A 12,848-nucleotide genomic window follows, 5' to 3' on the forward strand; every position below is an offset into this window, starting at 1 on the left:
CAAATGTCAGACACATAGAGAACAGAGACAGGTAATGAATTTCATAGACCCACACTGGCTTTGACAATTACCGACTCGGTTTGCAGATCACCTGAGTCTTCAGTTACCTCCATTACCCTTCGAGAAGTATTTTACATGATGTGTCTCCAAGCAACTGTCTTTGAAAATATCCAGTACGAGAGTCTTTCCTTCCTTTCTTTTTTTGAGACATGGTCTCATAGTCTTCTATCTATCCCAGGTTGGCTTTGAACTTACTGATGTACCTGAGGATAACCTTGAAGTTCTGACTCCACACTGAGTGCTGGGATCGCAGGTGAGCACCAACGTGCTTGGTGTGCGCCATGCTAGGGATCAGACCCAGGTCTGTGGGCCCTGGAAGCACTCAATCAGTTGTTCCATCCCCAACCCCAGTGCTGGGGGAGAGGTTTTGTAAGAAAACAGATTTTTGTGTGTAAAATATGCACATACGCATTTTCCTTTTTTTTTTTTTTTTGGGGGTTCTTTTTTTCAGAGCTGGGGACCGAACCCAGGGCCTTGCGCTTCCTAGCGCATTTTCCTAAAGGAAAAAAAAATATCCATAGCTTACACTGAAAGAAAAAAAAAAGTTTTTAATTTTGTTTTGATTTGTGGTACTGAGAATTGAATCGAATCCAGGGCCTGGTGCGTGTGAGGCAAGTATTCTAACCCTGAGCTACATCCTTTGGCCCCTCGGTATTTTTAAACCTAAAAGATTATGTGTATGTGCGGTGTGGCTATGAACATGCGTATGTGGGTGCTCCTCAAGGGCTGGCGGAGTCAGACTCCCTGGAGCTGCAGTGGTGGGCTTTTGGGAGGTCCCCATGGGAACGATCAACAAGGTGTTCTCACAACGGAATCCTCTCCAGCCCCGTTCTCTCTTTCTTCCTTACGTTTTTTCGAGACGGAAAGAAACGGTCTTAGGTTTCCGTCTGTTGCTGTGGTGAAACATGACCAAAAGCAGCATGAGTAGGAAAGGCATCCTTCATCCTACAGCTCCTGGCTCAGACGCCATCACCGAGGGAAGCCAGGGCAGGAGTGCAGTGCGCGAGACGAGGCTGGAACGGAAGCAGAAGCCATGGAAGTCGCTGCTTACCTCTTGCTCCACCTGCTTTCTTACCACAACTCACTTGCCTGGGGTGGCACCACCCTCCGCGGGCTGGACCCACCCGCGCCAGCCACAGTGGAGAAAACACTCCTGGGCCACTGCCTGTGGCGCGTTCCTAGGACGTTTCCTTAACTGAGGTTCCTCTTCCCAAACGTGTGTATGTTTGTGTCAAGTTGTCAAAAAGCGACCAGCACAGACCATTTAGGTAAAGTCTTCCCTGCTTCTTCCCAAAGACAGAGCAGCCCTCAGACAAGGGAGTCACAGCCAAGCAGCCTGAAGCCATTTTCACGCTTAGGCGATAGCAAAGTTTTAAAACTTGAGTTCAGATGATTATTGCACAATAGAGTTTTTAGTTACTTTTCCACTTCTTTTAAAGATTTATTCATTTATTATGTGAGTACACTGTAGCTGTCTTCAGCCACACCAGAAGAGGGCATCGGATCCCATTACAGATGGTTGTGAGCCACCATGTGGTTGCTGGGATTTGAACTCAGGACCTCTGGAAGAGCAGTCAGTGCTCTTAACTGCTGAGCCATCTCTCCAGCCTCTTTGGTTACTTTTCTATTGCTGTGACAAAGCACTTTAACAAAGACAACTCTCGAAGGACAGGTTCAATTGGCTTATGGTTCCAGAGGGACGCGCGTCGGTCATGGCGGGGAAGTGTGGCTGCAGCAGCAGGCATGTTGACTGGAGCAGCAGCGAGAGTTCCATCTGCCAACAGGAAGCCAACACGGTGCACTGCGAATGCTGGGTGGCTTCTGAGACGTCAAAGCCTGCTCCAGGTGATATATTTTCTGCAGTAAAGCCTTATCTCCTGAGCCTACCCAGTGTCACCAACTAGGGACCAGGTCCTCAGATGCCTGAAAAAGTGAGGAACAGCTCATTCAAACCATCACGGCAACACGGAGAAGACAGTTAATTTGTTTGAGGATCGATAATTCTTGAGAAAAGATCTTCATCTTTGCACCGTTACATGTGCTGGCTGACTTTATGTCAAAGTAACAATCTAGAGTCATTTGGGAAGAGCAAACCAAGTGAGAAAATGCTCCCATCAGATCATCCTTTTCCTAAGCTTGTGGTCCGTTTTCTGGATGGGAGAGGGCCTTGCACACGCTGGGTGACGCCATCCACAGGCTGACGGTCCTCTCTACTATGAAGAAGCAGGCTGAGCAAGCAGTAAATAGTGTCCTCCACGGCCTCTGCTCCAGTTCCCGCCTCTGCTTGCTGTTCTCATCTCCCTTCTTGATGTACTGCAGCTCTAATGCTCCCAAAATTGCTTCCGGTCGTGACATTTACCATAGCAACAGAAACCTAAATAAGACTCCAAATTCTATTCTACTGGAAATATTCATGAAATTTTGTTTCTTAGAAATGAGTTTAGCTGTTGTAACAGACAGCAGTAGACTTCCACTTGGAAGTTCTGAGGACTAAGTGCCTTCAGAGTAACAACACTCAAAGAGCTTTAAATCTATTAGTAAGACATAAGGTATAGGCACGAACAGTGGCTGGTATGTGATGGGGAGACCAAGGGACTGAGTCGGCGACATTTTCAGAGGACCAGCAGCTGGGACAACATGACTCCAGGGGTGTCAGACGCAGGCAAGGGACCAGTCCTCATGTGCCGGCATTGCGAGACACCGCTTACAGGGATGTGACAGGCCGTAAAATCGCTCAAGCCCAGTGCTGCATGTTGTGTTTGAATAACTAGGCTACTTTAAGAAAACAGACATAAAATGTACATTATTATTTTTTATTATTTTTAAAATCTGGGTTAAAGAGTAAAGCTGCATATCCAAGAATAAAACCAACCAACAAAGCACAAACAAACAAAGCCTGAACATTCCAAATTAGTAAGAGATTCTACTAGACCAGAGGGTAAGAACACCTTCCAAGGCAGACACTGACCAGACAGCTGCAGAGCCCCTCGGCTCCCAGTACACATCCCTGTGTTCCCAGATGTGGCCACCAGGGGAGGAACAGTTGGAAAGGGTACAATAAAATCAGACTAGTGAATGAACAGTAGCCAGAAAGACCTTTCTAGTGTGTTTAAAAACACCCAGGAGAATAAAAAACGTTGCAAACACAGTTTTGTTACAAAAAAAAGGGGGGGGGAGAGGAAAACAAAAGAAGGAACTGTCACATAGAAAACACTAAAATTTAAGACAACAGATTACTTATGTAAGTGGTAAAGTCAGACTTGTCAATCACAGCTAAGCAAGAGAAGACCTGGTCTCCACCCAGAAGGGATTGTGGGTCTCTGAGGAGAGGGTTTGCAGTACTCCAGAATGAAAAGCTAAGCAAACACAAAGTGATCTGCGAACTCCTGTGTTGCTAAGTTAAAGGAAGCATCTGGGGTCACTGAAACTCTAGTTGAGAGCTTAACCTGGCCAGACAGCTAGGAGCACACACTGCTGTGGGGGCTGAGTGAGGAGGCTGAGGGCACCCTCGCTCCTGTTCTCAAGTCTGCCCAGGGCAAGCAAATGAAAACAAGAAAACCCAGCTTTACCGCCAACACTAACACTTGGGTTCCAGAAGGAATGTGTCTTCCACGTTTCTGTTCCTACTGTGCTCCCTGCTGCCACTCCAAGCTGGGTGTCAAAACTAGGGCCTGGCTGGGCATGGTGGTACATGCACTTAGTCCCAGCACCTGGAGGAGTCAGGTAGGTGAATGTCTATGAGTTCGAAACCAGCCTTGTCTACATTAGTTCTGGGTCATCCAAGACTACAAAGTGAAACCCTGTATCAAACAAAACAAACAAACAAACAAACAAAAAAAAAAACCCCTAGGGCCGGTGCTCTACCACTGAGCTACACTCACACGTTCACAATACTTGAACTCGGACAGACGTCTAGAATTTCAGGTATTTAGGAAAGCACCACCACCCTGGCCAGCTTCCTGCGATTAAAATCCAACTTACGTTTCCACTCTAGAACATTCCATTCCTCCTGATCCAGCTTTTTAAGAATTTATTTTACAGATGTTTGTGTGCAGGAAATAGCTGTGCACCGTGTGCATGCCTGGCACCCGTGGAGGCCAGAAGAGGGCATCAGATGTCCTGGAACTGGAGTCACAGACAGTTGTGAGCTCCTATGTGGGTGTTGGGAATTGAACCCACATCCCCTGCAAGAGCAGTCAGTGCTTTTCACCCCTGGGCCATCTCTCCAGCTCCCCATGTATTTAGTTTTAAAAGGGACATATACCCATTCAGTAACTGTCAAATGCTGTACCTGTTGTCGCTGATTTGGGGGAGAGCGGAGCAGCACGCAGGACACAGTGAGCAGGCCCAGCTCAGGTTCTGTGACTCCAGGACAGAGTGGGTGGGGGAGAATCCCTGGCTTTGGCCGCTTGAAAACTATGGTCTCTTCCACGAGAGTGTTTTAATTGTTGGTAGGAAAAGTCTAAAATAGATTTTACTTGAAAAGTTGTATCTGAGTTTTCTATTTCTAAGTGCCATGGGTTATTCAGTAATAAAATTCAGCAGTGTAGCACTGTATTTACTTTCAGACACAACAGCACATTCAGGAGAGGACTCTGGGCATTTTCAGATGTACGACTTCTACCCTGTCTCTCCTCTAGTGGACAATGACCCGATGTTTATCACTCCGCAGACACTGAAATTAGAGACTTATTTATTTATTTATTTATTTATTTTTTCCCGGGGCTGGGGACCGAACCCAGGACCTTGCGCTTCCTAGGTAAGCGCTCTACCACTGAGCCAAATCCCCAACCCTGAGACTTATTTATTTTAGATGAGGTTTTGTGAGCTGCAGGGTAGCTGGACTTTATCATAACAAATATTTTAGATATGAACATATAAAACTCCAAAGGCAAACCTTTCTCTTTAAAATCCTGTTTCTCAGCACTTGGTGCTGCAGAGGAGCGGAAGCCAGATGCTCGTTTCCGTAGAGATGGCTTCCTGCCTTCACTGACGCGTTATAAACACAGACTTGGTCAGGTAAGTTCTTGTTTCTCTATAGTCTTTCCATGAAAAGCAAATTCAAACTTTATCTTCATCAAAAACTTTCTAAGCAGAAAAAGCTCATTTGTCCCTCACATTAATTGCTGCTTTTAAGGCTCAGTATTGTTTTCTGCCCATATAGGTTTCAACCTACTCCTGTTTTAACTTTCTGTTTTTTATTTAAAGATTTATTTATTCTATATAAGTACAGTGTCGCTGTCTTCAGACACACCAGAAGGGGGCATCAGATCTCATTACAGATGGTTGTGAGCCATCCTCTGGTTGCTGGGATTTGAACTCAGGACCTCTGGAAGAGCAGTCACTGTTCTTAACCACTGAACCATCTCCATCCCCATTTTAACTTTCCTTAAGAGTCCTTCTTTCTGATCCATTTGTTTCCATCCCATTCTGCTGCCTTTCTCCCCTAACCATGTAAGATAACTTAGCATTACATAGAAACAGATTATGCTCTTACAATTATGACAAGAATGCTCTCAGTCAGACATGGGATCTGAGGCAGGAGGACCGTGTAAGTTCAAGCCAGTGACTACATGAAGTCTCGGGGTGCTTTACTGCTGAACCCTTCTACTGCCTGGTGTTCTGGATCTCTAAACCAACAATGAACAAGAAGTCATAAAAATATGCCTTCCTGCTACCCAGCATTGACTGTCCACTCTAGTGCACTAGCGTCTGTATGTCCCCTCTGCTTTCTAGTCAGTCAGGGAGATAGATGAGGTTGTGTATTGGCAAAGAGAAGGTGAGCTCTAGACTCCTCCCTTCACGGTGTAGCATCAGTTAGAGGGTGACTCAGCAGCTCTGGCTTGGGGGCCTTATTCTGCATGAGGAGCCATCTTGGGGTGGGCACAGGCATCAAGCAGTATTCACTTTTTTTTTTTCACAGCCAGATAGTATGCTATTAATGTTTAAGTCCCAACCTCCCCAGCTATACTCTGGAGGAGCAAGTCGTCTAGTTTCCCAGGCCTGATTCTGCAATGTGCCCCTGGCTGGTTAGTTCTTAAATGATCTCTTCAGACAGAATTGCCAGTAGCCAAAGCTAGCTTATGTAGCCAAGGATGGACAAACCCCTGATCCTCCTGCCTCCCGCTCCCAACTGCTGGGATCGCAGGTGTGTGCCACCATGCCTGGCTAAAAGTTCCAAAATGAACTTTTACAAAGTTAAATGGACTTCAGTAGGCCTGAAGGAGGGAGGTTTTTGATTTCCTGGTGAGTATTAGATTTGGAATCAAGATGTGACCTTGGTTAACTTTCTCTAGCTCTGTGAGAACGTGGAAGTTAGAGTAACTTATCTGAGTCTTGGCTGCTTAACAACTACATGGGAATAATTAGATGCACTCTGCAGAGCGGTTGTGAATGTTAAGAGAGGGGGAGGCAGCTCGGGGGCATCCTTCCCAGTGGAGGTCCAACTGGGGTCTTCATTTGAAAACTGGGTGGATATAGGAGTAGCCCCTGAGGCTTAGGAGCTGTTCCCTTTCAGTGAGGGAGGAGGAAGCTATGTAGTCTGTATGAGTAGTGATGGGGCTACTGTGTACTTACCAACACATTAGACACTCTTTCTTTGGGGTTGGAGTGGTCCTAAGTATTTCCTGAAATGGTTAATTTCCATATCAGCTGCACCAGATAAGCAATGAGGACCTTGAGTGAAATGAACAACATGACTGTGCAGAGCGACGGAGGAAAATCTCCTGGACGGCGGGCACAGAGCCGGACCTGCTCAAACTACTGTGGGTAAGTCAAACGTGGCTGACATGGTGGTCTGGATTTCCCAGGATAGTTCTCACCATCCTCCTGGCCTCTCCGGGAGGAGGGGCAGCTGTGCCCCACCATTAGGCTTCACTAGCCTTGAACTTGCAATCCCCCACCTCGGCTCCCAGGCTCTGAGGTTCGAGGTGTGCACAACTGTGGTTAGCTTAAATCCACTCATTCAGGTAGACAAGCACAAGAGACATCTCAGGAACAAGGCTTAAGTAACACAATGTTTCTCTTTTGACAAAGACTTAACTTTTGTTTAGAAGTGAAATTACAAACTGGACACGGGTTTGAAATTTTCACTATGCTGCGCTCACAGCTGTCTGTTAACAGCACCACAACGGGCTGTGCTCAGACTGCAGCAGGGCTTATCCAGGGCAAAGCGGCCAGCTTCCTTGGGGTCTTCTCACTCATATTTACCCATGCATAAAGTAAGCTCCCCTTCTTTTTAGAAGAGCAATCAATGTCTTATAAAAGCAGTGACAGCCACCTGAAAGCATGAGATGTAACCATTTTGTTCACTTGAGTGGTAACAATATGGCCACAGTTATTTTCAACAGACAAAAATGGCATTGTTGTCTAGAGATGACAAATTAACTGTAGAAACTCTGAAACTTGAAAATTAGGAAAAAAAAATTTATTTTCAGAAAGGCATGCTAGTATAAGGAGAAATTCTAGCCTAGCATATGACTTGTGTGAGCCCTGGCCATGAGCCGGCCCAGTGATACCACGACAGAGTCACGTGAGCTGTGAAGGAGCGCCTAGGATCTGCCAGGACATTTCAATTTCCGCATAAATACCATCTTGTTCAGATCTTAACGAGCACGTCTATGACCATGCTGAAATACTCAATGCTTTTAATAAGACTGAATTAATATAAAAAGTAGTAGAATTTCACATTTTTTTTTCAAACAACATTTATGGGTCTGAGCTGACAAAGTAGAATAAAATCCAGGGAAAGGGGACCATGCCACTTGGCCAAAGAGAACATTCCTTTCACAGCTTTGGTTAGATACAGTATTGTTTTAAAATACAGAAAACAATGGAAAACCTTTAGCCCCTGAAGACCCCTCTGGTCTTCCTTCTCGTTTTTGCTTGTGTGTGAGGTATCAGGCTTGGTTGTGCTGGAGGTAGAAGTCATAGGCATGGGTGTGTTCACTGCACCACATTACAGGTTTGGTTTCCTCTCCAAGTTTAGAAATATAAGGAACAGAATCTCAGCAATGGAGGAAATGAGTGTAATGTGTTACTAACATTTTAATTTAAAAAAAAAGAGCAGAAAGAAAAGAAAAAAGAAAGAAAGAAAGAAAGAAAGAAGGAAAGAAAGAAAGAAAGAAAGAAGGAAAGAAAGTTAGTTCACTGCATGCCCAAAATACAGCTTCCTGTCCAGATAACCTCTTCATGTCCAGTGGGATCTCCTGCACCAGGATGATAACCTATTACCTGGCAGACTGTTCCCCAGAGAGAGGCTTGTAGGCTCTAGGGAGGCAGCAGCTACAATTCTTTTATTTATGGTTTGGTGTGGGTGTTGTACCTGCATGTATGCCTGTGCTCTATGTTCGTGCCTGGTGCCTGGAGGGGCCAGAATCGGGTGTCAGACACAGACTGTGAACTGCCATGTGGGTGTCTAGAACTGAACCCAAGTCCTCTGAAGAGCACCCAGTGCTCTGAAAGGTTGAGCATCTCTAGAACTCTAATTAATGAAGGTTAAGTTTTTTGGGACAGACTCACTCTGTAGCCCAGGCTGGCCCTGAACACATAGCCAGCCTCCTGCCTCAGTTTCCTGAGTGCTGAGATTGCAGGTGTATGCCACCATGCCTAACTCAGCTCCTGTTAGAACAATACAAATGGTGTTGTGGAATGATCTCCCCCAAGATCTAGGGGTCCTCTCAGAATACAGATGGCTGCCTCCCTTATGCAGGGCTCAGAGGCAACTTGCATCTAGGTGAACCAGTGAAAGACTTCCTTTCTTTAGTGCTGAACCCAAGCCCTTGCACATACGAGGCAAGCATTCTACCACTGAGCTGCTGCCCCAGATCCAGATCCAACAGACATAAAGTCCTTGATAACCATGCCAGTTGAGGAGCCCAGAAACCCGGAGGTGAGTGGAGAACAGCCGTAGCTGCTGCCTCCCTTCTCCTGTGGAGATGGTACGGAGCTGACTAGAAAGACAGAATGACTGCTTCATTTGAACCTCAGCCGCACGCTCTCTGGCTTCCTCCCAAGCAAGGCCACCCACGCAGAGAGTTCCTTGGCCATGCTAGCGGGCTCACCCAGCCTGACCACACACACATTGATTTAAAGCGTGTTTCACACGCACACATCTGCACAAGTACAAAGCTGTACACGGCATATGGCGGTCCTTGAAGCACACGTGTTCTTTACTCCCACGATCCTTCTAACTCAAAAGAGTTCGCATTCTGCCAGGTGTAAGTGAAGATCTGACCCCTGAGTTTTTAGAATTGTTCCCCTCTGAATTCTGAGAAGTTACAGTGTATCCAGGAGGTGATGGGCAAGCAAGCTGAGGCAGAGAGGCTAGGAGATGCTGAGAAGTTACAGGTAACAGGAAGATTAACAGCCTCCGGTCAGTTATTGCTACTGTTATTGCTACTTATGGAAACGTTGAAAAGACCCCGGCACACCTAATGGCGCCATTTTGAAGCTATTTAAAAGAAATGGAAGGGGTCCGTACTTAAGCTGCAAGCTGTGCAGCTTGGCCGTACAAGTCAGCTCCACCCTCCATGCAGAGCTGACAGATGACTCTGCTAGCCACAAACAAAACACCCTCTGGGTGTTTAGCAAACCAAAGAAGACTAATGTTTTATGCCTCTCTCTTCTTCCTCCCCCCACCCCCCCACCCCCATCAGGGTTTCTCTGTGTAGCCCTGGCTGTCCCCGCACTAGCTCTGTAGACCAGGCTGGCCTTAATTGAGATCCACCTATTCAGCCTCCCAAGTCCTGGGATTGACAGTGTGCGCCGCCCCACCTGGCTTGCCTATCTCTTCTCAACCAAAACCTAAAATCACGATTGGAAACCACCACAGACCGAGACATGGGATCAAGTGAGAACACTGGCTATCAAATCCTGTTATTTACACACAGAGTGAGATACTAAAACTTATCGCTACCCGGGGAAGGCCACCTAGTACACAGAACTCTAGACATGTAGTCACTAGAAAGGGAACAACATGAGACCTTAAGGCAGCATTGGCTGAGTCTTCTCTGGTAAAGAGTCACATACTTGAGTGACTAGTGACTTTAAATGGTTTTAAGTAAATACTAAAACAATGCTTTGAAAGAGACATAACTAATTTAAAGACTTGTGCAATATGAATGTGCATTGGAATTTTAATTTGGATTAGAAAGCACACACAAGAACATAATGGTACAATTAAAGCAGTCTTTCCTGGAATAGAAAATAGAGTAGAAATTACTATTATTAATTAGCACTCTTTGGGCTCCTTTTTAAAAACATATATTCACAGTAGTTACTAGAAAAGTCTGCTTTTTAAATAACACATGGTCAGGTTGACTTTTATCAGTGTGAAATGATTTTTAAATGCAGGAATAACCTCCCTCCCGTGACGCTCTGATCCAGTAACTATGTCCCTGTGCTGGGCTTGCTTTCCAGGCAGGCTGCCTAAGTCAGGGTCCCTAGTACTACTGTCAGCCTACAGGATTCCCAGGGTCCTTACAATGCCCGGGGAGTGTTTTCCTTGTGGCTTACTCTGTTGATTCTCCTAGTCAAGCATGGCTCACAGGTCCAGGGACGCCTGCCAACACAACTTTGAGATGTACAAAGCAGATTAAAGAACAAAGCAAACAAAATGGAAGTTCAAACAGCAAGTGTTCTCAGAGGAGAACCGACAGACGCAGGCACTTCTGCTTCAGGAGGTTTTCACATCTGGGTCACAGGGGCCTTTCCAAGTCCACCCTCTGCTAACTAGAACTCCTCGAGGTGCATACACCGAGTCCACGGCACTCGGTGTCTCCCACACACCCTTTCAGAGGCTCAGCTTCCTTTCACCAACCTGCCCCTATGGACAGCACAGCAAGTGCATCTTTTATCTCGGTGAGCAGCCAGCTGCCCTGGCAGAGTACCCACCAACAAGACACACGGGGTGCTGAAGGCAAGCTTTCTCCATGTCTGCCTCTCCTGCTCTAGGTCCCTATGTGGGGGAAAAACAAAACAAAACCAAACAAACAAGAACCCAACAAAGCATATATAATTCTATACCATTCTAAAGCTACCGGGCTACTGGGATATTTAAGTAACTACTCAAAACATTTTTTTTCCTTTTTCTTTTTTTTTTCAAGAAAACCTGTGCTAAAAAGGCACTAGATAAAATGAATTTCTTCACTCTTGTATATAGTAATTTTATATTGTGTTATATTCTATTGTGTTGATTTAACAAGGTGTCTCACATTTAGATAAAACATCCAAATTATCCAGTCATCTACTTTTATGTAAAAGTGAATCTCAAGTCTGAGGAATGGCCGGCTGTAGTAACAGAGGCCAGCTGGATCATGGAGCGAAGACATCAGCCTCTGTGGCTTCAGAACCTGCTTGGTGAGGCCCGGCTGCGGCCACCGAGTAAGCAGGACTGTGACCTGGCCCTGAGGGCTCACTGACAGCAGCTATGGGAGCCGCTCACTGGCAGCAGCTATGGGAGCCGCTCACTGGCAGCAGCTATGGGAGCCGAGTCGCCTGGAGACCTGAGTGAAGGAGACGAAGGTGAAGTTCTCACAGTTTTCCAGCTTGATCTTCCTGGCTAAATTTGGGACAATTCCCCGGAGAGAGCGTAAGCCCATTCGCTGCTCTTCGTACCACACGCTGCCCATATCAGTGGCCTCCTTCCGTGCTGTAAGGTAGAAGGGGGACTTGGCTTCCATTTGGGTGGGTGGCCGGTGGATATACATGTACTTGTAGAGGAGGCAGTAAGGACACTGCTTGTGTCCCCTGGAGTGCTCATGGTAGATTTTCCCATGACACACTCTAGTCGAACCACTCCGGCTCTCCCGCTTGACACTGTCTGTCCGGGCGAAGTAGGGCTGGTTTTGTGGATCTTTGAGCAACTCAATGTCACCATACATCAGATCTGCATGCTCCTGCAGTGTCCGCATATTCAGATACTGGCTGTTGTACTTGACCACTGTGGACAGGAGAGTAATTGGGCTGTCATCTCCTAGACACCCTGCCTGCCACATCTCCTCCTCATCAGAAAGGGAGAAGTAGACAATGTTGCGAGAACGGGCACCGGACATCCCTGCCTTACTCAGGACCCACAGTTTCTCCTTGAGTTTCTTGGTGGAGGAGCTGAAGGTACCGCTGGTGATGGAAAAGCCCACACCAGCGTTCTTCAGGATGCGGTCCAGGCCGCGGCGAATGGCGTGAAGTGAGGTAGCCAGGAAGTCTGAGCCGTCACTCTTCTTGACAGTAACATAAAAGTTCTCAAGCAGCTCGTTCAACTTCACTGCAGGGATCTCGAATGAGACAAACACTGAAGTTATACATCGGAGGACATCTGAACAGCTGACCCCTCTCCCCCCAACCCTCACTAGGGGCTGTACTATGGAGAGGACCGTTTCTTGACCTCTAGAGGATGGAACCCTTCATGCAATGTAGGAGAAAAGCACTGAATTTCAAACTGGATGATCTAGGTTTCATCTGTAAAATATACAGGTAGCCACTGTCTCAAAGTGCACAAGAAATGCTTATGGTGGACATGGACCACGAGTTTCTAAGGGTTTGTGAGCAGCAATGGCTGCTTACAAACTTGTCTCAAGCACATATGTGGACACAGATTACCAATGTGACACTGACCATTCCTCAATAGAAGGCCCTTTCTTCTCTTTGCTTGCAAACCATTTGTTTTCCTCTCCTTTAGTAAAGTTCAGGCATCCTCTCTAAAGGATTCTGTAACTGATCTCTGAATCATCCCCACACTGATGTCCTTGATGCCTGCCCACGCTGTTTGGTACCCACTGCTAAGCAAGGGC

General features: G+C 46.4%; 1 protein-coding gene across 1 annotated transcript in view; it reads right to left on the minus strand.

Annotated features, from left to right (window-relative positions):
- Nucleotides 1-9,906: 9,906 nt before the first annotated feature.
- Nucleotides 9,907-12,848, minus strand: part of Kiaa1958 (KIAA1958 ortholog) — a 136,803-nt gene continuing 133,861 nt past the window's right edge. Inside the window, exons 4-5 of the mRNA XM_032903455.1 lie at nt 11,532-12,332; nt 9,907-11,479 (exon numbers count right to left, since the gene is read on the minus strand). Of these exons, the coding sequence (XP_032759346.1) occupies nt 11,474-11,479; nt 11,532-12,332 (807 nt within the window). The 3' untranslated portion in view covers nt 9,907-11,473. The remainder of the gene's footprint in view (nt 11,480-11,531; nt 12,333-12,848) is intronic.

The sequence above is a fragment of the Rattus rattus genome, chromosome 1, assembly GCF_011064425.1.
Source record: "Rattus rattus isolate New Zealand chromosome 1, Rrattus_CSIRO_v1, whole genome shotgun sequence".
NCBI lineage: Eukaryota > Metazoa > Chordata > Mammalia > Rodentia > Muridae > Rattus > Rattus rattus.